The sequence below is a fragment of the Cnephaeus nilssonii genome (genome assembly GCF_951640355.1).
Source record: "Cnephaeus nilssonii genome assembly, chromosome: 4".
Lineage (NCBI taxonomy): Eukaryota > Metazoa > Chordata > Mammalia > Chiroptera > Vespertilionidae > Cnephaeus > Cnephaeus nilssonii.
In genome coordinates this window covers 36,969,520-36,994,928 of record NC_137075.1, presented here as the reverse complement: position 1 = coordinate 36,994,928, position 25,409 = coordinate 36,969,520, and the positions used below count along the sequence as shown (strand labels likewise).

At 44.3% G+C, this 25,409-nt stretch overlaps 2 protein-coding genes across 4 annotated transcripts in view; one reads left to right on the top strand and one right to left on the bottom strand.

Moving 5' to 3' along the window:
• RYR3 (ryanodine receptor 3) overlaps window positions 1–16,197 on the top strand; it is a gene marked incomplete at its 5' end in the record, with an annotated part of 535,717 nt that extends 519,520 nt beyond the window's left edge. For all 3 annotated transcript variants that reach the window (XM_079768748.1, XM_079768746.1, XM_079768747.1), the window contains 10 exons: window positions 3,080–3,122; window positions 3,580–3,707; window positions 4,119–4,179; window positions 4,489–4,635; window positions 8,230–8,364; window positions 9,835–9,991; window positions 11,106–11,170; window positions 11,569–11,669; window positions 14,232–14,283; window positions 15,189–16,197. In XM_079768748.1, coding sequence (XP_079624874.1) covers window positions 3,080–3,122; window positions 3,580–3,707; window positions 4,119–4,179; window positions 4,489–4,635; window positions 8,230–8,364; window positions 9,835–9,991; window positions 11,106–11,170; window positions 11,569–11,669; window positions 14,232–14,283; window positions 15,189–15,284 — 985 coding nt within the window. In that variant the 3' untranslated portion in view covers window positions 15,285–16,197. The remainder of the gene's footprint in view (window positions 1–3,079; window positions 3,123–3,579; window positions 3,708–4,118; window positions 4,180–4,488; window positions 4,636–8,229; window positions 8,365–9,834; window positions 9,992–11,105; window positions 11,171–11,568; window positions 11,670–14,231; window positions 14,284–15,188) is intronic.
• A 134-nt stretch (window positions 16,198–16,331) lies between these two features.
• AVEN (apoptosis and caspase activation inhibitor) overlaps window positions 16,332–25,409 on the bottom strand; it is a 177,790-nt gene continuing 168,712 nt past the window's right edge. The window contains exons 3-6 of the mRNA XM_079768756.1: window positions 24,967–25,037; window positions 20,771–20,866; window positions 17,550–17,913; window positions 16,332–16,747 (exon numbers count right to left, since the gene is read on the bottom strand). Coding sequence (XP_079624882.1) covers window positions 16,641–16,747; window positions 17,550–17,913; window positions 20,771–20,866; window positions 24,967–25,037 — 638 coding nt within the window. The 3' untranslated portion in view covers window positions 16,332–16,640. The remainder of the gene's footprint in view (window positions 16,748–17,549; window positions 17,914–20,770; window positions 20,867–24,966; window positions 25,038–25,409) is intronic.

The window sequence follows — 25,409 nt, the reverse complement described above, 5'->3', positions numbered from 1 at the left end:
AATAAAAAGGCAGTTCAGTTTCGAGAAATTTATCCTAAGGAGATAGGCAAGAATACTAAAATGTCCCAACAAGGATAGCTGCTAAAACTTATTTTAAGTGTCCACAAGGAGGACAATGCATAAATAAATAGATGTTTTAAATTTTTTTTGATAAATGAATCTTTACTTTTTTCATAATAACAGCATTGCAATATGTATAATACTTTGTAACCTGTTGTTTTCAGTTAACTATATATCATGAAGAGCTTTCATTTTTAATTTTATATCTTGTTAAACACACATATAGAAAACATAAAATGTATATGTATATTTTGAAGTATAATAATAAATTGAACTACCAAGGTTAAAAAGTGGAACATTGCTGAGAGCTCTGTGGTCCCAGATGTTATGATCCTTCTTTATCCTATCTCCCCAACCCCTACCTAACTACTCTCCCGACTTAAGTGATAATCATTTCTTGCTTTATAGTTTTAGTACTTATGTGTGTGTCCTTAGATATTGGTTCATTGTAACTATTTTTGAACTGTATATAAATGAAATTCTACTATATGTTAGTCATTTGAATCATTTGTTCAGTGCCATGTTTGAGAACTCTTTTTTTAATCTTTATTGTTCAAAGTATTACATATATCCCCTTTTTTCCTACATTAACTCCCTCCAGCCTGTCCCCGCCCCCCACCCCTGGCTTTCACCAGCTGGGTTATGCATACAAGGTCTTTGGTTGATTACCTCTCACCCACCCACCCTCTCCCGCCTTCCCTCTGAGATTCCACACTCTGTTCCATGCTTCCATGTCTCTGGATCCTCTCTGTTCATCAGTTTATTTTACTAATTAGATTCCATATGAGCGAGACCATGTGGTACTTGTCTTTCTCTGACTGACTTATTTCACTTAGCATGATACTCTCCAGGTCCCTCCATGCTTTCTCAAAGGGTAAGAGATCCTTCTTTTTTATTGCTGCATAGTATTCCATGGAATAAATGTACCACAGCTTTTCTATCCACTCATCTACTGATGGGCACTTGGGCTGTTTCCAGATGTTAGCTATTGTAAATTGTGCTGCTATGAACATAGGAGTGCATACATTCTTTCCGATGGGTGTTTCTGGTTTCTTAGGATATATTCCTAGAAGTGGGATCACTGGGTCAAATAGCAGGAGAACTCACCTATGCTGTTGTGTGTACCAATAGTTTTGTCATTTGCAAAACTGAAATGTTTCAAAACACTGATAGGAGAATGTTATCAGATATTTACAGGCAGTTGGTATTCAAGTGTTTTCATTTCTAGCTATTACAAACAGTGCGGCAATGAACATTTTTATAACTCATGCACAAGTAAAAGAGTTCCTGTAGAATAGAGACCCAGAAGAACAATTTGCTGACCAGAGTATACAAATGTCTGTCCCAATTTACCTGCCAACCAGCACTGTAGGAGAGTTCCTGCTCCTCTGCCTCCTTGCCAGCACTTACCATCAGTTTTGCTAAGCCGGTAGGTGAGCAGTGGCATCTCATTGTGAATTCCAAAGAGGTTGAGCATCTTATTTTTTTTGACCATTCATATATTGATGTATCATTTATTTATGTACTTCCCTTCTGAAGTTTCTTTTCTCTATCACACACTCCAAGGAATATTACCAAGTAAAACTGTTTTCTATCTCCAGGGAGCTTACATACCTAGTCAGGGGACAAAATAGACTCAGACCAAAGGAAGATCATCTGCAAAAGGGTCTTGCCTAGAGCCTTTGGTCAGTGGCCCTGCACCACTTGTGTAATTTTCCACTTACAACAAAATGTGGCCAAGGCTGAGTTGTATGTCATGGACCGTTTTTATAATGGATTTAAGAGAAAGGGGATATCAGTGTGGACAGAGGAAGCGTGGCTTGATTTTTGTTTGTTTTATTTTAGATTCTAAATGCAATGCATAAAAAAAAATCAAGTAGCAGAAATATATACAAAGAAGAAAGTCAACATAATTACTTCTGTCCTCCTATTAGTAACTTACTCTATAAAGCCAGCATTTGTTCTTGCTTTTAGGTGGCATTTGGATGTTTAAGACAAGAAGCTGCTTTAACTATATTAAAAAAATTTTTTAACTATCAACTGCTGGGGAGAGGTGGCATTTGCTCAGGGTTATTCTGAGAGGCCCATGCAGAGGGGGAAGCCCCCATTTCCTCCCCACCAACTTGGGTGATTTCTAGGAGAGGAGACTGTGTGTTCCACATCCAACAAGAATGACTCAAAGGAGAGCAGAAGGAGAAAGGTATGTGCCAAGGGCCAGCAGTTCCTTGGATGCAATCTAGCCTCACAAGGAACCCTCCCAGGAAGAACCAGTCATTCTGCAGAGGAGCAAAATATTTTAAATGGTTTTGCCGACATACCTGAAAGTGACAGTTCTTTCCAGACTTGAACAATAGAAAACTATTTGCAGTGGAGCTAGCAGAAGATGCCAGGCAGAAGAAAGAAGTTCCCCCTGGCGGGTAGGGATGGGATGTTTTAGGAAACCACCTCCAAAAGAGAGAGTGATCTAAAACCCCGAGGAAAGCAGACCCCACAGGATTATATGGGAATGGAGAAGGGAATGGAAGAGCATTCCGGTTAAGCCACACGCTATAGAAAGTAACTAAAGATGATTCACAGACTGGAAACTTTATGTAGTTAGGGACCTTGTCTATGCGTTGCCCCACTGATCCCCAGCACCTACCCCAGCTACTGACAACACTAGGCGCTCAATGAACGAAGGTTAAAAACAGCTGTTTCCTACAGGGTTCTGTTTCTACTCAATACTGGGATCAATAAACATATCTGCTTCTGTCTAGTCCTGTCATCGCAGCCCCTGGCTCTTAACCATAATTTTAAATAGAAAATGCAGAGTGGCTTTCCAAGTGCTTAGAAGTCAGTTCAAAGTAGTGGAACCATATGTCAGTCCTGTGGAGACTCTGAAGTTCAATCAAGTTTTGAATCCTTCAGTGAGCAGGACAAACACCACGGGATCACAGATCCAGACACGCTAACTACAAAGGCTCTTGATGTGCTTGGCCTTGATGTTAAGAACCCCCCTTTTTCATTTTCTTTTTTTCAGATCTTTCCCTAATAACTACTGGGACAAGTTTGTAAAGAGAAAGGTATGCCTTGTCAGTGGGGTGAGTTCCATGCCCACCAAAGAAATGTAGGCTTTAAGTTCTCCATAGACAAACATGAGTAAAATTGATGTTACTTTTATGACGGGGAAGAGTAAGTCACAGAAGGGGTGTATATGAACACATGTGGGTGTTTGGCTTCATTCCTCTCCTTATCTGCCTTTAACAGCTTAACAGTCAATGTTTTCTGCACACTAGTTTTTTTTCCCCCCCCTCCAAAAAGCTAGCAGCTCAAAAAGCAATTTTCTTTTGATTGCCTTTATCATTTCTGTTTTCTTTGGAGGTTATTTTTTCTCTTTATTTTCCTGTTGCATTTTGAATCATGTCTTTATGAACCCCTGGGAAGAGCCCGGAGTACAGCAGACCTCCGCGGACACTGGGCTAGAGAAAGCATGGCTAGTAACATGTGGCCCAACTCACCCCGTCCTCCTTTCCGCTCTAGGTGATAAACAAGTATGGTGATCTCTACGGAGCGGAACGCATTGCTGAACTCCTGGGTTTGGACAAAAATGCCCTGGACTTTAGCCCCGTAGAAGAGACCAAAGCAGAGGCGGCCTCGCTGGTGTCATGGTACAGAGCTTAGGCGTTAAAATCCAGTCTGGCTAAAGTAGACCCTTTGATTTCTCCAGCCCTTTCAAGGTGCTAAAGGGGAAAATCTCCATCAGATCTTTGTTCTCCCAGGCTCTGGTCTGGCTTAGGTGTTTCCTCTGGATTCTAACATATTGGGAGAGCACTGCTTTAAAAAAATGTAAGGACCTATCAGCCTTTATGCCTGACTCAAAGAGAAAATCTAATTAAAATTTCAGGATGGGTGATTCTACCTTTCTCAGTCTCACAGGGAACACATACAACTTGATAAAGAAGCTCAAAGTCATATTTAGATTATTAAACCTGAGCGAGAAAAAACTTAATTTCCCCCTTATTAAACACTTTACTAAAGCCTGACATTTACATGTTTTTAAATTTTTTATTCCCCTTTAGGCTAAGTTCCATCGACATGAAGTACCATATCTGGAAGCTGGGAGTTGTTTTTACTGACAACGTAAGTATGGCATCTGGAGAAACAAGATTCTGTGCCCCAGGTTTAGGGATGGCATTAAATGCCACAAGGACAAAGCTAGAGAGCATGTGCAGAAAGATTGAGGGCCTGACGATGCTGGGACATGCCTCTCTTGTGCAGTCGTGTAAGATAGATGGGGTTCCACTTGACAATTCTTAGGCTGGTTCACAGCAACTCAGCATCTAAAAACCCTCTATCCTCACTCTGTCCCCAAAGTTGAGAAAAAATGGTTCAGTGAGCATCAGGAAGCATGGATGCCAGAAAAGCCTCTAATTTCTTCCATCCTCACAGTCCTTTCTCTACCTGGCCTGGTACACAACCATGTCCATCCTGGGCCACTACAACAACTTCTTCTTCGCTGCTCACCTGCTGGATATCGCCATGGGCTTTAAGACACTGAGGACCATCCTATCATCTGTAACTCATAATGGCAAACAGGTACTGGGTTTATACTAGCACAGGACAGAATGGACCTAGATGTGGAAAATTAACCAAAACAAGTGGCACAACTAGTGCATAACAGAAAGGTACATGTACAGTATATAATACCCCTTTCTAGTGATCTTTTTATAAAATTGCAGCCAATCCTATATAATAAAAGGCTAATATGCAAATTGACCGAATGGCAAACGACCAATCGCTATGACACACATTGACCCTAGGGGACAGACGCTCAATGCAGGAGCTGCCCCCTGGTGGTCAGTACACTCCCACAGGGAGAGTTCTGCTCAGCCAGAATCCCTGAGCCAGGCTTATGGCTGGCGAGTGCAGCAGCAGCAGGAGCCTCTCCCGCCTCTGGGGCAGCGCTAAGGATGTCCAACTGGGCCTAAGCCATCAGTCAGACATCCCACAAGAGCTCCCAGACTGAGAGAGGGTGCAGGCCAGACTGCACAAATTTCATGCACTGGGCCTCTAGTTAAAAATAAAATTGTAGCCACCATTTAAGAGGTTAATTCAGAAACCCCTAACATTTAGGTAAAGCAGGGAAGAGGGGGAGAGAAGGAGGTGATTGACATATCATCACTTTGAGATCCCTCCCCCTTCCTCAATGGATCTGATGTACTCACTGAAGGTTAACAAGTGTCATTGTAATTTAAAAACTCCCCAGGTACTTCTGGTATATGTGTCCAACTAAGAAAGAACTAATGATTTAGACATGTATATATATACATACATAAACAGCTATACATATATGTGTGTGTTTATGTATAAAAAGCTGAGTTAATATAGATATACTAGTATATCTATATACAGATTAGTATAGTAAATGTTAAAAGACATGTATCTATATCACCATTGCCATATCCACTCTCACCAATCAATATCCAGTCTGTCTTGGACAATATTGTCAGGGTGAACCCTTGATTAAAATTCTCTAATGGCTATTTCTGTCAACAAACTCAGACCCTTTAGCATTCCAATTAAGTGCAATTCCGTGGATGAGACTTGTCTGCACACCTCTAAACCTTTGTAGGAGGAGAAAAGAAGGAAGTCAAACTGTGCCCAGTTTGGTGCAGCCATTTTGGAAAACAGTATGGAGGTTCCTTACAAAATTAAATCTAGAACTGCCATGTGATCCAGCAATACCACTTCTGGGTATATATGCAAAGGAGATGAAATCAGTAATACCTTGAAAGAAAGCTATACCCCCACATTCACTATAGCATTATTCTAAATAGCCAAGATATGGAAACAACCTAAGTGTCCATCAATGGAAGAACATAAAGAAAATGTGGTATATACATGCATGCAATGAAATATTATTCAGCCATAAAAAAGGAAATGCTGCCATTTGTAATAGAATGGATGAGCCTTGAGAACATTATGCTAAATGAAATAAGCCAGACACAGAAAGACCAATACTGTATGATCTCACTTATATGTGGAATCTAAAAAAGTTGAGCTCATAGAACCAAAGAGTAGAATAGTGTTTACCAGGGGCTGGGGAGTCAGGGAAATGGGGAGATGTTAGTCAAAGGGTATGAACTTCCAGTTATAAGAGGAATAAGTTCTTGGCATCTAATGTAAAGCAAGGTGATTTATAGTTAGAAATACTGTACCATATATTTAAAATTTGCTGAGAGTAGATCTTGGTGTTCTTACCACACACAGAGAGAGAAATGATAACTATATGAGGTGATGGATATATTAATTGCCTTGATTTGGTCATCATTTTACATGTATTAAATCATCAGGTTGTACACCTTAAAAATACATGAAGACTCCAAGCAGAAAAAAATCAAGTTGACCTTTGTTCTAAAATGAAAAAATGCTAGGTCATCAGTTATTAATTAGGGTATATTAGATTATTCAGTATTTCTTCTAGGCTTCTGGTAGTCACAACAGTTAATATGTCTAGTTTGGATTGGTGATAAAGAAGAATGGAGAAAGCTAGAGATAGAAATTTGCTGCCACATACAAGAAGCTGAAGTTTGGGGAGGTAATAACAGAACCTGTGAGAGAGAAGTTGGCTTAGAGCTGAATGCTTACTTACAGGTTCCTGGGAGAAGGCATTATGTATTTTAACATGGGCATCTTGGGAAGTTTGATCCTATAAAGGTGGTGTTTCCCAGTGTGACCTGTGGAATGCCAGTTCGGTATGTTCTTTTAGAATTACTCAGATATTGAACTTTAGTTTTTATTGATTTGGCTTAATGGCATTAAGACTGTAACTTAAATGGAAAGTTTAAACAGTGAATTTTTTATATGGCCTTGCTGAATACACTCTGGCAAGATTTTTTGTTTTAATGTGCCCGACTTGTACCATGGGCAAGTACTGCGACAGGCTCACAACTACTTTGTAAGGTAGATGTTATGCTCACATGGCAGGTAAGAGAATGGAGGCTGAGAGAGGCCATGTCTCTCCCAAGACCACGCAGCTGCTAAATGGCACAACTAGCTTCTTTCTTCCTTTAGTGCAAAGCTCGGGCTCTTTCTGTTTTTCTAAGACCAGCTTGTTCTGTAAAGCCTGCTATCGGAGTTAGGTAGCTTATTATTCATTGTTCAAGAAATTCCTGTAGATGTCTCTTCTGCTACTTATCTTAGCGCTCATACCCACCCATTACATAGCTCCTTCAGGACAGAGACGTTAACTTATTGATTCTCAAAGTTCCTGCTCAGCACCTAGTCCCTCGTGTAGGCCAGGTGGGCAGGTCCTGTGTGCTCCCTCCTTGTTTGTAGAAACTCCTAACACCAGGAAACGAACATGCCCTTTGACCCTTGCAGAGGTCCTGGGCAGATATCTTGGTTATGAAAAATGTCACTTAACCATCATAAGTAATTCACATAGTAACCTCAAAGCTGTGAGTTATCCAGTCCATGGTTATTTATGAAACAGTGTAATGTAGGGCCACCTGCCAGTCCAATGAACCTTTCGTTTCTTCAGAGGCAGCGTTAAAGTAGAAGCGGCATCACGAAGCTTCAGGTCTCTGCTCTCGCTGTAATAAAACTAGGTGACCCTCTTCCTGGCAAGGTCACTGTTCGACCCTGACATCCCTAGTTTACACCAGCCCCAGGTACCAGTCTGCTCCAGCTTAGGGGGCTTAACCAACAGACATGTCCGCTCAGTTTTGGAGGCGGGAAGTCCAGGTCAAGGTGTGGTAGGTTTGGCTTTCTCTGAGGCCTCTGGGGCTCTCACCTGGCTGCCCTCTTGCTGCTCTTCCACTTGCTCATCCCCTATGTACATGCAGCCATCTGCTGCCTCCATGTCCTAATCTCTTCTTCCCATACGGACACCAGACAGATTGGAGGAGGGCCACTCTGCCAGGCTCGTTTAAATGCAATTACCTCTTTAAAGGCCCTACCTCCACAGTCACATCCTGAGGTATTGGAGGTAAAGGCTTCAACATATGAATTGAGGGAGACAATTTAGTCCATAACACCCCGTCATTACTCTTCTCTCCCAATAGCCTGTTTCTGTCTACGATCTCCTCTGTCCCCCACTCGGCCTCACCCTCCTGTTTCCTTGGCCTCGCCCAGGATCATCTCAAGGTGGAGAAGACCCACCTCCTCTCCTTCTCTCTCCCCCCGCAGCTGGTTCTGACCGTGGGTCTCCTGGCCGTGGTGGTTTATCTCTACACCGTGGTGGCTTTCAACTTCTTCCGCAAGTTCTACAACAAGAGTGAGGACGACGACGAGCCCGACATGAAGTGTGACGACATGATGACGGTGAGAGCCCTCTCAGGCCCCTGGCCACCTGTCGCGTTAGGAAAGGGCTGTGGGTGGTCTGGGGAACTACGAGCGGTAGAGTTACAGAGCAGAATATAGATGTCGCATTCCCAGGGGAAAGTGTCCCAGAGAGACCGTGGTGATGGAGTTTCCCGGGCACTCACCTGAGGCTTGTGGAAGAGCAGCTCAGCTAGGAGCAGGTCACCGGTCACCTGTATTTGTTTGTGGCAGTGTGCTGAATACTTGTATCTAATCCATAGAAGGCAAGCTTTGGATTCTGTCTCTGAGAGCAGAGTCCCATGGATCTGGTGCCCAATTTATTTCCCCAAGCCAGAGCGGGTTCTTTTTAAAATATATATATATTTTTATGGATTTCAGAGAGGAAGGGAGAGGGAGAGATAGAAACATCAATGATAAGAGAGAATCCTTGATCAGCTGCCTCCTGCATACTCCCTACTGGGGACCAAGCCCGCAACCCAGGCATGTGCCCTTAGATGGAATCGAACCCAGGACCCTTCAGTCCACAGGCCGACACTCTATCCACTGAGCCAAACCGGCGAGGGCCAGCGCGGGTTCCTTCACCACCGTAGTCTGAAAAAACCCAACAGCAGTGGATCAGGCAGGCATTCCCAGTGAGAGCCCCTGGTGGGCAAGAAGGGCATGCATGGCTCAGGGTGAGCGAGCACAGCTGCAGTAGCAATTCTAGAGGTTCCTGGTGACCAGATGTCCAGTTAAGAACGTGAGGCAGGGACGGGTGACAGTGAACTGCCCCAGCCTGTGGTCATTTCTCTAGAAAATGGGTCCGACTTCTTGGCTGTAAACTCTCCTATGCTTTCTTGGGGGCGGGGTGGGGGAGGAGATACTCATGTGACAGCAACACTACAGTTGCCAGAGCACCAGTGTGACCCATCTCTGTGCTGCCCTGGCTTTTTATTTACCGGTTGTAAGTCTGCCTTTTCCTCTGGACCTAACCCGTCCAGGCAGGAGAGGCAGGAAGCAAGATGAAAGGCGCCCTGCTCTGTAAACTAAGATGCTATGGAAATCCCTCCCCTCCCGGGTGTAAGGGGAGTGCAGGAGAAATAGAAGGAGCCTCTTCCCAGAGGCTGGAGCCCAGCGCCCTTACAGTTAAATGAGGGGAAACTCATATCTGGTATATGCCATACTCATCGGGTTTAAAGGTCTTTTAACTTATACATGTCTTAAATGAATTTTCTTGTATCAAAAAGTTCAAAACTTTTAAAAATGAGCAAAAATTGTCATTTAAAGGCTACATGTAACAACACTCTTACCAAACTGGCTGGAGGGTGCAGTGGAGAGCAGTGAGCAGCAGGAATACTGGTATCGTTGACGGGCACCCTTCCCCTGGCTCAGGGATGACATACGTTGATCTAATTAAATGAATGATCTGATCATCTTGCTAAAAACAACTCTGCAACTTGTATTTGAATTGGCATTATTTTTCTTGCCTAGTGTTACCTATTCCACATGTACGTGGGAGTGAGAGCTGGAGGTGGCATTGGCGATGAGATTGAAGACCCCGCTGGGGATCCGTATGAAATGTACCGCATTGTCTTCGACATCACCTTTTTCTTCTTTGTCATTGTCATCTTGCTGGCCATCATTCAAGGTATGTTTGCCAGTTACGTTAAGTATGAACAGGGCTTAATCTAGTTCTCTCTACCATCCTGCATCTACAGCCTCGTTTTATAGAGAGAGGTTTATGCACTCATTTGTTAATTCAACATTTATTGAACATCTACTACGTATGAGGCCTGGCCCATATAGAAAGCCAAAGATCCACCCCGGCACTGATATAGGCTTACCTCCTTTTATTGGGTTTTACACAATAAAATGTTGCATTTATTTTTACAAATTGAAGTCAAGGCCTTCACACTTTATTACGGTTCACCGTACCATGGTGCTCTGGAACAAAACCCGCAAATCTCTGAGGTTTGCCTATACAAGAAACTTGAGAATCCTTACAGAGGGCCACTCCTGCCACTCCCCACTCTAAAGTGACCATTACCTGCTTGTCCTGCTTCCTAGAGGTCCTGGGTCTAGCCTTGGCCCACAGCCTCCTGACTCCTGGGGGCTGGGAGAGGAGCTATGGAAGTGTGACAGGTTTTCTCTTCTTTTAGGGAAGGGATGCTGAGATTTAGCCAATGCTTGTCAGGAATTAGAGGAATGGGATGACTTTAGTTGAAGTCATGGTGCGTTATGGTACCTGCAAGACGTGCAGGCGTTGGGGTTAATAAGTAGTTAGCTAGCTGTAATAGGTCTTTCAAGGAACAAGTCAGGAATGAAATAACATAAGACATGTAAAATAATAAAAACAACAGAAATGAGGCCCATCGTGGTGGTCAAAGATGTTGGTGCAGAAGTTTCCCAGCAAGAGAAGCAAAGAAACTGAGGAGAATCCCTGCGTCAGGTGCTAGAAGGCAGAGAGCTCCAGAGGAGACAGAAGAGAGGGGAGCCAAACAGGGGGGAGGGGCTGGCGGAGAGGAAGTGTTTCTAGGAGGAGGGAGTGGTTAGCACATATTGCAGAAAGGTGAGGTGAGAGGAAGAATGTTTAGCCAGGATGCAGCATTTAAAAACAAGCATTGTTTTTTTCTGAGTATGTTTTCTCTGAATAAGCTTGATGATTTACTTTACAAAGTGGCCTGTGCCATTTCCTCTATCATTCCTCTACCCTGAACAGATTATTTAAAACACTGTATCTGTCTTTATATTTAAAACCCCAGGTCTTATTATTGATGCTTTCGGAGAGTTGAGAGACCAGCAGGAACAAGTACGAGAAGATATGGAGGTAATGTTCTTCTGAGTATTCATTCCAACTCTAGTTCTGTATCTCACAGCCAGCCCTAGGCAGAATTACCAATAAAATTTGTTTTCCATTCCTGTCCTCTTCTGGGTGCCTACCTACCAGCTCTGGGCATTTAGTGCTCCACCCTCTGTGTTCTACACTATCCCATCCGCTCCACCTGCTGCCTTCACCATGTCCCATGCTTGGGGCAGGAGCAAGTATCCTCAGCTAGCTAGGAGCTAAGTGTGTGGCACTAGGGAGTGGATGACTAAGTGCCTGAAGCACCTGAGAGAGAAATATCTTTCAGTGTCTCAATTCAAGCAGATATCATCGCCCTTTTTCCACCTGCCTGTAATGTCACGCCTGCTAATGTTATTTTACTGCCTCTGTTATTTTTCTAGACTAAGTGTTTCATCTGTGGGATTGGCAATGACTACTTTGACACAACCCCTCATGGTTTTGAAACACACACATTACAAGAGCACAACTTAGCCAACTACTTGTGAGTACTCTGATAGGGGTGACGGGGTGGGGGAGAAGTGGTAGAGTCACGCCAACAGTCATTTAGTTCAGTCTCTGTTGATGCCGTTTCCTCCCGTTTCTCTGAGAAATAGTGGCAATTAGGCAAGAAGGCCCAGGAGCCCGTGTCCTTGTGCATGCACCCTGCCTCCCATGTTTCATAGACTGTTCCTGCTCTGAGCGAAGGTCAATCCCGCAACCCATCTCAAGGTCACATAACTCCAGCAATGTTTTTCCTTTGCTGGAATTTTCCTATCCCAATACAAACTTTTAAAATCCTAGACAAAGACAAAACTCTGTGGCTGCATTTTTACTTACAGCCATTGCCCTGCTTCTTCCTCTCCCTCCCACCCCTCACATTTGCTCTCGTCAAGGTGGCCTTGGGTCCACACGGTGCTGGATTCCGTAGCGAGTTTTCAGTCCTCACCGTGTCCTCCTCTCCTGGTGACACATGGGCTCCATGAGGTTTGGGGACATTTTCACACTGCTCTATCCCAGCACCTGAGGTAAAGCATTCACTCCAGAACAAGTTATTCAGAGCCTATAATGTTCTGTGAACTGCCTGTGAAACTTACAACTTACAGAATTTATAGAGAATACAGATTTCCTGATAATTCCGATTCTCTAAGTGATCATTTGCAACAACAACACTGCTGGGGTTGGCTCCCTGGCCTAGCCCTTCCCCTCTGAGTCCACATTGTATTTAGAAAATCCTAAACTTTCTTTAAGATGGAACAGGGATAGCCTTTGGGAAAGGTGTTATTGTCAAAGAGACAACAGTTTAAGAATTTCTTAAGACAAAAACACAAATTTTTAAACATTAACTTTGGCATGCCCTCCCTCAAGTCTGGGTAGTCATCCTTGTTCGTTCTCATTCAGAGAGTTTGCATCTTATTGGAGGGGGTCCGGTGGATGTCCTTCTATGAAAGGTGAGCGCACGGCCACATGTCAGGACCAGTGAATAGAGAAGAGAGGAAGAGCATTATGGTACCTGGGTTGGGACCCTTCTATGTCTTCTGCTGGCCTTCTATATTATAATAGTCTGTTTCTCTCTCTGTGCCTCTCTAGCAGAGAGCTTGAGGGGAAAGAACCCATCTTATTCATGTTTAAACTCCACCACCCCCCACCCAAATGGTGCTTTCTCAAATAAAAGTGCCTAAGTCTCCAAGGTCAGATACTGGCCAGGCCTCGTTTCTTAGTGTGATACACAAAGAAGAAGGAAACTAATATATGTTTACAGCCTCTACTGTGGGCCACAATCTGAAGCTATAAACTCAGGGGACCCTGAGAGAACTCAAAATCTGGGTTTAGCTCTCCCCACCCTCCGAAGGGAGTTATTTCTTCTTTCTCACCGAGAGCTTGGTCTTTTTCCTGAAGGGCACGAGGCCGGCTCCTCTGGCAGCTGTCTCTGAGGCCGTGTAATGCAAGCTGAGCGCCCGGCCTCCCGGGATGCTTGTGTGTTCCAGACAGACCCAAACCTCAGACACTCGCAGCTGAGCAAGTGAAACCACCTTGGCATTGCTCAGTTATCTATAACAAAAACAAAACTGTATTTCTGAAAGAATCGGGGCAACTTAAATATTTTCCAAAAATCCCGTATCCTTGAGACACCATATACTGGTAATTTTAACTCTACATTATTTTTTTTAAATATATATTTTATTGATTTTTTACAGAGAGGAAAGGAGAGAGATAGTTAGAAACATCGATGAGAAAGAACCATCTATCAGCTGCCTCCTGCACACCCCCTACTGGGGATGTGCCCACAACCAAGGTACATGCCCTTGACCGGAATCGAACCTGGGACCCCTCAGTCCGCAGGCCAACGCTCTATCCACCGACCCAAACCGGCTAGAGCATCTCAGTGGTTCTCAACCTTTCTAATGCTGCGACCCTTTAATACAGTTCCTCATGTTGTGGTGACCCCCAACCATAAAATTATTTTCGTTGCTACTTCACAGCGACCCACAGGTTGAGAACCGCTGCTATAGAGCCTAAGATCATCGGAAAACACAGATATTTACATTATGATTCATAACAGTAGCAAAATTACAGTTATGAAGTAGCAACAAAAATAATTTTATGGTTGGGGGTCACCACAACATGAGGAACTGTATTAAAGGGTCGCAGCATTAGAAAGGTTGAGAACCACTGATCTACATTCTTATGTCACGATGAATAGGTGTACTGAAAACTATGCGGGAAGAGTTTGGGATACCACTTCATTGTTTGAATTAGGATATTTTTAAACAATAAAATGGTAGTGAAAATGCTTCCTCACAAGGGATCTTAGCTTAAGCTCTGGGGACGGTAAAAAGGGATCTCTTCTCATGAAAAGGCTAATTTTAACATTATCATCAGAAAATGACGGTTTGAGTCTATGCCACACTTGCCCAATTCAGAAAGGCCTAGTGGACAGCATGATACTAAAAAGCATATTTGAACCCTTCCTCTGGTTCCTTTAAGTAAATGAAACTAGGCTTCCTAACGGAAGTATCTAACATTGCCTTTTCCTCATTTATTATACCTTTTTTCCTTGTTCCAGGTTCTTCCTGATGTATTTGATTAACAAAGATGAAACAGAGCACACGGGTCAGGTGAGGGGAAAAGTCTAATTAAGCATCACACCCCCCACAGCAGCACTTCCTTTGCCTAAGTGTCAAGAATCGGCTGAGCACAGGCTATTTGACGGAGACAGGTGATCCCATCAGCATCACGCTGTTCCCCACTGCTTTCTGCGTCACTCCACCATGACTTAAGAAGCCAGAATTCTAAAGCAATTCCATTCTATTCCAAAAGAGCCCTGGTTATCCTTCCAACAGACACTGACATTTTCCACACCCTTCAGAGTTAAGGAGCTGGAGGTTGGGAGCATTACAGAGCAAAAGACAATGAGGAGCTGAGTGGGTGGTGAGAACAAAGAACAGGGGGAGCAGAGGCAAATGCTGTGAGGATGGCATAAGAAAGATAATCTTGAGTGGGGGAAGGGGAGGGGTGGGTGTGAGAGTATGAATGAAGGTGTGTGTCAAAGGGATTCTATGATTGAATATGAGATGTAAAGACAGAGAGCACAGGCAGAAGAGGCAGGTTACCAAGTTTTCAACCATCACTGGGTTTGTAGGAATTCTTCACAGCTCGAACATTTAGGAGAGGGCAGTGGGTTTCCGGAGCTGGCTTTAATCTACCTAAGCCAGCCCTCCATGGTCCCCATCGTGCATTCTTCTACCAATTACAAATTACGTGCAATCAGCCTATTGCTGATCTTTTAAGTATTTTTATGCCAATCACTGAGCTGGTTTCTGTGTTCTGGAGGAGGAAATGGGAAGAAACCTCTTGCTGCCAAAATGGGCTGTGAATAAAACAAGAATGAATGCGCCAGTTGAGCCTCATATAAATCCACATCAATATTCCTAAAGGGAGACAAATAGAGCAAAAACAGAGTTTTCGAGCTTCAGCTTACTGTGGTTTAAAAAGAAGTACCTTTCCCCCCCGATTATTTCAGGAATCATATGTCTGGAAGATGTACCAAGAAAGGTGTTGGGATTTCTTCCCAGCTGGTGACTGCTTTCGGAAACAATATGAGGATCAGCTTGGATAAACCTGAATGAAAGACACTCCCCAAGTCTGGACTGTCAACTTAAAGTGAAACTAAAATCCTCTTTTACACTTCATATGCAACGTTTTTGAAAGGTGACATTTTCTAAATGCCTCCCTTACATCAAGAAATTGTTTGTTTAAAAAATCTGTGTAAAAACAACCCCAAAAAGAAGCCACCAAAAAAAAAAAACAATCTCTGTGATATTTTGGAATTGATTGGACTCTTTGTGCCTAATGGACAAACCCTGTGGGAGATAACCTTTCAAAATGTTAAATCAAGGACTCTAGTTGAATGCCTTCAAGATTTTCCGTTCTAATGTAACGTGTTTGTCAGGATGGCAGCATTGAGAAAGGGACTAGAAGTATGAAGTCTTGGATGCATAATACATGAAATTTTAAACACTTGAATGCCACATGACAATATCCACGAGTGACTCATGGTCTGAACTACAAAAAATCATTTTAACTGCAGTCCAATTTTTCCCATGGTACTTACTAGTGAATGTACCCAGAATCAGCTTGAAAAGCTTTAACCAGTTAAAGAAATAGAAAACAGAAAAAACAACACTTTGTCGACACTGAAATATCGATTAAGTGCCTTAAAACCTCTTTAGATATAGCTATGCAAGTTTTTTATGTTTATGTTTCGGATGGACAGTCCCATTAAATAATTGTGTTGATCTTCTGTCTTACTTTAAGAAACTGCACTTGAAGGTTATTCATATAATTTTTCTCTCAGTAACAGCTTTGTCAATTGCTGTTATTAGAAGAAAAGTACTGTACTGAAAACTCAAAAAAAATCTCAATCTTATGCCAAATTGAGTAATGCTTTATGGTCCCTCGTAAGTAGTGGAGCCACTATGTTTAGGTGAATCTTAAGTAAAATGAAGTGCCCACTGCAATAAAGTGATACGTGCCAATCCGTGGTTTGGCCTCTTGTAATGCACCACCTCTGGATGATTCTACAACCACACTGTGGCTGCTGGGAAAGGGACATGAGACAAACAGAACCCCTAAACCCCTTCACAAAAAGGAAAAACACTCCACAGACCAGCATTGGTTTATTTGGCCAAATGCATGCCCTGTTGCTTGCTCTCTTCTCTTCAGCAGCAGCACTTGCTGTGCTGGAAACAAGCGCATCTCTGCCCTTCCTGAGTGTGAGATGACTAAGTCAGAGAAAAATGCCCCGAGCCTCAGAAATGTATTACTGTGGCTGTTGTCAAACACAGAGGTAGGTGTGCCCTGTGTGAGCTGATGGAACACACTGGCGCGGGGCAAGCTCGTAAACCAGCTGCTCTCAAGGGCAGCCATGGGCCCGGCCTTACACGCCAGGCATGTTTTTTCTTTCTCTTTTTCGTTAGGAAATCATACTGTCCAGCCAGTCTTCAAGCTCTTCCTCGGTAACGTTTTTGGATGTGCTTGGTGGCTCGGGTTCCACAATCTTTTCTTCCGCCACAGATGGTTCTGCAGGAACGAGGGGAATAAAGGCAATGTTAACAACTTCACGTTAGTCCCAGGATGGAGGGTGACAGCTTCCCTGGGTGTTGTTCCATGATATAATTCAGCCACAATTATTACTTTGCTTAAAGCAAGGGGAAACATTCCATTATTGTTCCTACTCCCTAAGAAGATACAATAATACCTAAACAAGTGAATAGGGGAGAAATTTGCCCCTCTATTCATTCTCAAGTTGAATTTCACGGTTCACTAGTTTATTAAAAAGACCAACGCTCGGTTTTCTGTGTACTATTGTAGCAATCCTGGAAAGCATTAAGGCTCTTGAACGCAGAATATGCTGGGGCCTCGCCTTGGGCCTCTCCACATCAGATGGGCCACTGCCTCATGGAACACGCACAAACAAGGAAGTGTTCTTCTCTTGTAAAAAAACAAGATCAAAACAGTAAAACGAAGGAAGAGCTGGTTAACTGGGCTGTTCAGACAGTCGACTAAAAGGTCTGCTGCCGCACAGCTGAGGGCTACAAATATCTCAAGGCCAGTTTATAATTCACGTTCAATTCGCAGCCCCATATTTAACACTGCGATCAGGCAGGTAGCAGCTCTGGGAGCCGCATATCGAGAGAGGAATGTTGTCAGAAAGGTCAGGTTGGGGGAAGCGGAGATGTGAGCACAGAAATAGATGTCAGTGGACGATGCCAGAGTGATGTCAGATACCAATGGAGATGTGTGTGGATGTGACACAGGTGAGGCTGTTCTCATAAAAGCACGGAATCGAGAAGATGGATAGGGAATAAAATGAAAACCGTACCTTTTTCTTCTTGAGCCAGCACCTCCCCATCTTTCTCAGATTCCAGGTCCTGGGGCATCTGGTCTGGTAAGATGTTCGCTCCCGCTTCTGCAGGCGCATCTAAACTAAGCAGCAGATCTAATTCTTCTTCCAGATGGTCCGCTGCTGACTGCGGTGGGGAAGCGGGTTCCTGGGAGCCCTCTGAAGGGCCTAGTCTTGGGCTAGCTTTACCCAGGGACCCGGGGCAGCCAGCAGGTGCAGATTTCAGCTCAGACACGGACCCCTTTCCTCCAGGCCCCAGGGGCCCTCTTAACTGCATGCCTAGTCCCTTGCCTTCATCGTTTCTCTTTGGTTTCACCTGAGGAAGCTCTAAAGGAAGGGCGGTCTGAAAGAGAAGCATAATAACCGCATTGAAAATGTGAGTTCTGTGCCATTTGCTCAAGCAGAAACAGAAGCTAAGGAAGCCATCAAACTGCCTTAGAATCAGAACAAGAAGTTCACAAAGGGTCTCCGGTGGGGGCCTGTCACAGTACCCTCCTTACTATAACATGGAGTAAATGCGGGCGACCTCACTGAAACATAACAGGGCTGCACTCCCCACTCAGCTCTGTGCTGACTGACTCAAAATCAAAAGGGCCATGTCTTCTATCAGGCCTGAGAAATCACAGTACCACAGGTCTACTGAAGGTACACTAAACTCTGTAAAAGGACCAAGAGGTAACTAGCAAATCAGATCTGTTCACTGTACTTGAAAGCATTAATATAAAGGTGAAGAGGCAAATTGAATAAAAAAATGTCAGACGTGAAAGAAAAACAGACTATTTGATTGCATTTGTAAAAAGCCAAAAGCAGGCAAAACTGATTTTAGCATTAGCAGTCAAGACAGTGGTTTTAGGGAAACTGACTCAGAGCAGTGGGGAAATGGTGGCTTGAGCAGTGCAGGCAACATTCTGATTCTTGATTTGGATGCCAAGTCCATGGTAACGACTGCCTTTGCATGCACTTTTCTGTCTCTACGTTATCTATATATATAAAAGACTAAGCGACCATTACAACTGAATGACCGGTCGCTATGATGTGCACTGACCACCAGGGGGCAGATGCTCAGCGCAGGAGCTGCCCCCTGGTAGTCAGTGCGCTCCCACAGCCAACCTCCCGCGGTCCCTCCCCCTGGCCGGCCCAAATCGGGACAAGCTGAGGGACCCCACCCATGTACAAATTCGTGCACCAGGCCTCTAGTGATGTAATAAAAGGTAAAAACTTGCAGGTGATTGCAATGCAGAGCTAGGCTGAGAACAATGTCCTGCAGGAGGCCTGTGTGACCAACATGGCATCAGAGTGGATAGGTTTAGAATGAAAGTCGGCCATTATTGGCAGCACTGTCCCCTCTTTGGACATGTAAGCACCCTGAGCAGATCCAATTTGCTAACAACTTTTCAGGCTTCTGACAGTATGACTGCACGCACAAACGTCAATGTTCATATTGTCCGTGTGCAGGACGAAGCCGGGATGTGGTCCTCTATTCCAGTCCAGGGATTTCGTTTCCGGGTGTCTGGAATTGGACACCTGGTTTGGTTGTTTATTACCGCCCCGGGGGGTTCTGATATAGAAACACAGTTGAGAATAATCGCTGTGCATCATGGCACAGAAAGCAGCAGGGGGATGAGGGGATATTTTAAAACAAGTTAGCCTGGTTTTCAAAGTTACTGCAGTTAATATTTACCTTTAAGGCCTACCACCAACACATCCTTCACTTTCAAATGCTCACGACACTTCCTGTTTCTCTCCTGAGTCCTGGGCCCCATCACCTTCATCTCTGTGGCTCCCTGTGTGTTCTGTTTAACCATTCCTCATCGTGTGGGACCAAACCAAACATGTCAGAACCCTGAACACCGGGACACCCAGCCTCTCCCGGTCACAACCCCAAATGCACCCCACGTTCCTAAAGAACAGTGATTCCCATCAGAGGCCAGTGAAATCCCCTCTGCTTCTCTGCCCTACCTCTCCTCCTACTTGCTGCCCTAAATGTGAGACTCGTGAGTGCAATAGAAACAGCATCTCATTCAACTGAAGAGCAAAGTTAATCATTTCAGCTGCTGGGATTCTATTTAAAATTAGTACTACCCAGGGTTTCACTTTTTTAAAAAGTCAAGGGATTCACAATTAAATTCTGAAGCTCCTTATATACAGTCCTTTCCTCTCAATCGCCATCTTACAGGATCACCTCCCCAATTTCTATTTCCAGCCCTTAATTCTGAACTATAAATCTCTATGTCTATTTGACTTCTATTTTCACTTTGATATCTCAGAGGCACAAATCCCTAATATCCCAACCTCACCCCTCCTGGTCCCACCTAGCAGTGTTGCACAAGCTGGGGAAAAAACCTAGAATAATTATTTGCCCACTCTCTCTCCATTTCAGTCATTCACTGAGTCCTCTTAATTTTTCTTTGGAAGTACCTCTTAGAAAACTCCAATTCTATGCCACCTCTACCATCATCACCCTTTCCAAGCTACAGCATTACTCGCCTGGACCCGTGCAACAGCCTCCTAACTTGCATCCCCTCTTCTCCTCTCCTCTTGTAAGTGCGGATTAACCAATAATCACACCCACCCCAACCCCTCAGCCCACGTGCCATCCACAGCCAGCACGCTCTTGCTAGTGTCAGCAGCAGCAATGCTGTTAATCAGATCCTTGTCTAAATTCCAACTCAAATGGCCTTCTACCTTGGATCTCAGCTTATCTGTCCCTTCCTCAGAAAATCCATTCCTAATCACAGCAGAGTAGATCAGGTTCACTGTTATATAATCCCACAGTACACTGTGCTAACCCTTCCTAGCAGTTATCAGAATTTGTACTTTTGTGTGATAATCTGTTTAATACCCACCTTTCCCAATAGATTAAGCCCCACAAGGGTAGGAACCATGTCTGTCTACTCAACCACAGCATCCTTAGTAGCAAACATAAATATTGTACCAACCAGACTTTATACTTTTACATTTCATTCAACTCCATTACATCTGATTCTTTAAAATGTTTCAACTATAAAATGTAAAAAAAAAAAATCTTTAAAAAATTAACTCATTCTCCCTTAAAACTTTACAAAGTGCTACCTGATACAAAACCCTCAGCTTCATAAAAGGAAAGGCTGAGTCTGAGAAATCCTGCCAGGGGTTATTTTTCACTCTTTCTTCTCCTGCCCTAACCCACGCCAGCTCGAAGATGCCATCAGGGTTTTTACCTGGACCAATTCAGCAGCAACATTGAGTCGGAGGGAGAGAGGCAGTTCTTGAAGGGCTTGAACCAATGACTCACAGTCCACATAAAATGCTGAATTCTATAAATAAATAAGAAAGATACATAGATCACACATATACATATGTCTTCCTGGTGATTATTACATGTGACCTTCTAGAAATGAAAGCAGAAGACGAAAGTAACTAAATAAATCCCCGCCACCCTGAGTTACTTTAGCTGGGAGTAAGTCAGATCATAGATCACACTTGATATGGTTATGTCTATCATCTCCGCATTAAGATGAGCAGAACCAAGCACCACCTTCCTGAGCCACAGCTCACGCCGCCGGAGCAGCAGCGGGGAGTGCGCACCCCACCGTCAGGAATGCACGATAACCTGGAAACCGGACACTCTTGGACTTACTGGCAAACTGAAAGAAAAATTAGCATTCCGGGGAATCTAAGTGGACCCTCAAATGCAGGTGCTGACCCTCAGGAGAGGGGGGAAGAGCTGTCTAGGCAGTGAGATGGGTTGAGAGGCACGGCCCAAGGTACCTGCTAACAAGAAAGCAGAGGATGGAAACTCACCCTCGAGCAGGCGGCGTGCTGTGTATGGCCAACACTAAGCTCCCTTTGACTCCCTTCCCATTCATACCCACACAATGACCTCCCAAATGGACAGTATTTGAAAAAGCATTCCAGATTATCACCTGGCTTACCAATAGCATAGCAGCTGCTCTCGGAGCCCTGGCAGCCAAGAGAAGGAAAAAACTAGAAGGTGGTTACAATGACCTCACATTAGAGGCAAACATCACTTACCACCTCATCTACCAAGGACAGCACAGGCCCAGCACGTCTTATTCTATCATCACCGACTTCAAGTTAGAGAACATCCAGCGCTCCTCTATCCAGTCTAACCTCGATCCCACCGCAGGAATGTCTCGGGCAGAGGAGTTTATGATGGAAATACTCCGTCATTCCTGCTGTGCTCAAGAAGGGCCCCGGAATGAAACCCAGACCCACTCTAGCCCTAATCCCCACCACGGCACACGGATCGCAAGAAACAAGGTGGCTTTTCAACACCCTGCTGAAATTTTCCGAAGATGGCTGGCTTATTAGGGAAGCAACTCTGGCGGCACCAATTGGGGCCCCTAGTCCTGGGAAAAAGGAACTTACATTTAAATATTAATAGAAGTATTTGGGGAACAGGGCGGAGGTAAGGAAGCCCGGATGAAAAAGTGAGAAACTCAGTAGGTGTCAGCCCTTCTTAAGTCCTGACCTCAGCAGCCAAGCTCCTGTTTTCCAGTTTGGAGAAACTCTCTCAACCCACTAGTAAGGTGTGATCCTGAATGCTTAACACCTGGTCAGTCAGCAAATTACAACCTGGAAATCTCACCCTCCCCACAGCCAAGGGGTCTGCAAAGTCACACAGGTAGACCCCCTTCATTCAGCCTACAAAGAGCGAGAACTTGCCCTCTGCAACCTGTTGCTCTCAGCTCTCTGGAGAACCGCTGAGACGTGCTGGGGTCTGGCTAAAAGTATCCAAACTTCCTCTGCCCTCTTTTGCATCACGTGCAGCATGACTGTAAGGTGCATCATAAACAATGAGGAGTCCGTGAGACGACCACACAGAGATATGGGGACGGCCTGCTGTGCTTGTGAGCTGCGTTCTGAATATTGGGCATTTGGCTGTTTGCTACTGGAATGTCTCCTTCCCCCACATTTCTAATTCCCACCGTCACCCAAGGCCCAGCTGACACTGTCCCACCTCCATGATGCCCAAGACACTTCGAGCCACCAGGGTGATTGCTCCTCGTCTCCTTGCAGGAGTCCTGGAGCCAGGAGCCTGCCATCAAATACCACTGTAACACTTTCCCTCCTAAAGGGCTAAAGCTGACGGCCTTAGATATAAAGTGGGATGAAGTAAATTGTGTAAAGCGTGAACTTTAAAATAGTTTTAATTGGAATAATAACCATGAGTTAGCTTTAAAATAATTCACAGGTTTTTTTGCCTGGAGAGCGCAGTCCCCATACCTACTTGGCCAACTCTGATGGTCACTCTCAGCTGGAGTCACAGCCTGGTCTGCAATGGGACACCCTGGTGTCTTCTCTCCTGCACAATCCTTGCTGGCAGAGGGGAGCAGCCCAACTCAGACAATCTCCCCCCGACCCCCACCCCTACCTCTGCCCTCAGTGTGCAGAGAAGTCTGTCTGGGGAGTGAGAATCTAATCCTGCAGCTCCTCTGTCCAGGAACCTCATTACGCTCCGAGTCTCTGAGTCTGTGTAAAGGTGCAGTACTTGGTGAGGAAAGAACCTGTTGAAACTCCACTTTGCAGCTTTAAAAAAAAGTCCAGAACTGCTTTCCTTTAGTTCTGCTCTTCTTCCTTTCCGAGAGCAGTCACCACAGCCTTTCCTCAGCCCAGCCCACCTTCCTCAGGAGCTAAAGCACTGGCCACATTTGTGTGGGACTCAGGGACCCCAGTCTGGGGAGCTTTCCAGACACAGATTCTCAGCCTCGCTCAGAACCAGAGTCTGGAGGGGGACCTGGGGGCTGCATCTTTAGAAGCCAGGCTCAGGAAGCACTGCATCTGGCCCAGCAAGCACTCAACACTCGCTCAGGGAAGCTCTGCTGAACAAGTCATTATGTCAACAAAAATGAAAGACGGAATAGGAAAAAAAGCGATTTTAAAAAACAGATCTATATTTTCACCCAAAGAAGTTCTCCTCCCGCCCTTTCCCTCCACACATGTCCCGCAATGTCCAAAGGAAAGACATGAAAATCCCACTCATGGACCTAAGGGGAAACTCCCTATAGTGACGGAGCCAGCACGGCTAAGCACCGACCCTGCTGCCAGGCTACCGTCTCTGTCAGCCTGCACCTGAGCCACAAAGAAGCGAAGGCAAGTCAGCAGCAGGGCGCTGGGTCCCTCTCCTATAAGGATGTCCTCTGAGGACCTAACTTGACTCGGTTGGTTGGAGCATCATCCCATGCACCAAAAGGTCGATTCCTGGTCAGGGCACATACTACTACCTAGGTTGTGACTTCACTCCCCAGTCGGGGCACGTGCAGGAGGCAACCGATCCATGTTTCTCTCTCCATCTCCCTCCCTCCTTTTCTCTTTCTAAAAATCAATTTTAAAAAAACACAAAAGGAGTCAAAGTGAGTTGTTTGGTTTTCACCACATTCGTCAATGACCTTAGTTTGTGATTTCAACTTGTCCTAGAACTCTAAACTGTATCTCATGTATATGCCCAAAGAGGCTGAAACAAATACAAATATTTTTAACTCCCAACTTTTTGTATAATACATACTCTTTGCAAAGTTACAGGCAGTACTTTTACAGTAACTTCCATCTCCTCAATTTGTATAAGACAATGTCCATCCCAAACAACTAAATACAACACCAGCCCAGACATAAAATGAGCCGCCTACAGTGCGTTTACTGAGCTGGTGGCAGAATGGGGAAGAGGGTGCCTTACCTTTGGGCTTTGGGTCTGCTGCTCAGCCACCTGTCTGAGGCTGTGGACAGACTGTCTAATCACTGGGGGTCTAATCAGAGAGTACATGACAAGCCACCAACAATTCTCTGTGCATTTTAAAGGCGTGAAAATATCTTATCTTTCATGTGAAAAAAATCAGTGAAATCGTGCATGAAAAAATAATCAAAATTCCTAAGGAAGAAAACAGCATGAGCACAAAGCAAATAAAATATCTGGGCTTTATGGATTCACTGAAAGACATATATGATATCTATTCTTATTTTATAGCTTTATTCACCTAATTCTGGAAGAAGAGTTATTTAAAGCTATAAAGTAAAGGATTTTTCTCAACACCAAAAACAATGTGGAGGGAAAATTAATTTTCAACCCTAAGAGGAATTTTCAGAAATGGAAAAGAAGGAAGCCCAAATGGCAAAGTAGTCCGCTAAAAATCATGACTCTCAGCTTTCTCCTTTGCAACCTAGTCTGTGAGCAAGTCACATAGATGGGCAAGTATAAAGGTGAACTCTAGCTCCAAGGACCTGTAAAATGTAAGCTCCCTGAAAATGTTCTGAGCAATTGAGGTAATTGAGACTACACTGTCCATGAATTACTAAAGTTTTTCCTACATAAAGACTCTAGCTCAACAATAATATCAGAGGTGTTAGTTTCCAGTCTTCAAAAGAGCCAACCCACCACATTCAACACAAACCATCTTACCTGCTTTGGACATGAAGCTTCACCATCCCACTCTTTCTCCTCAGCAAACCGGAACTGTGAGAAGGAGTCCCCTAGAAATATAAAAAACATACAACTTTATGGAAAAGCCCAAGAAAAACACTCAGTTCTCTAAACTCCCCTTGCGGGATGGGATGAAAGTGCCATTTATGAAGAGCCAACCATCCTGAACTCAGTGGTACAACGGAAGGTTCTGGCTTCCACGTCTTTGCACAGCAGCCTGTGCAAGGTGCGCACATGAAATAGTGTTAGAACCTGCACTTACTGCTCCACTCATCTCTCAGTAAGCCACCATCCTACATGCTCACTGAGAGACAACAAAACAGTTCAGGCCATCTACCCATATTTAGCATACTTCATCTGCTTAAGGCAAGCAAGGAAACTAATATTTATTATTTTGGGGGTGGGCACAGCAGAAAAGGAAG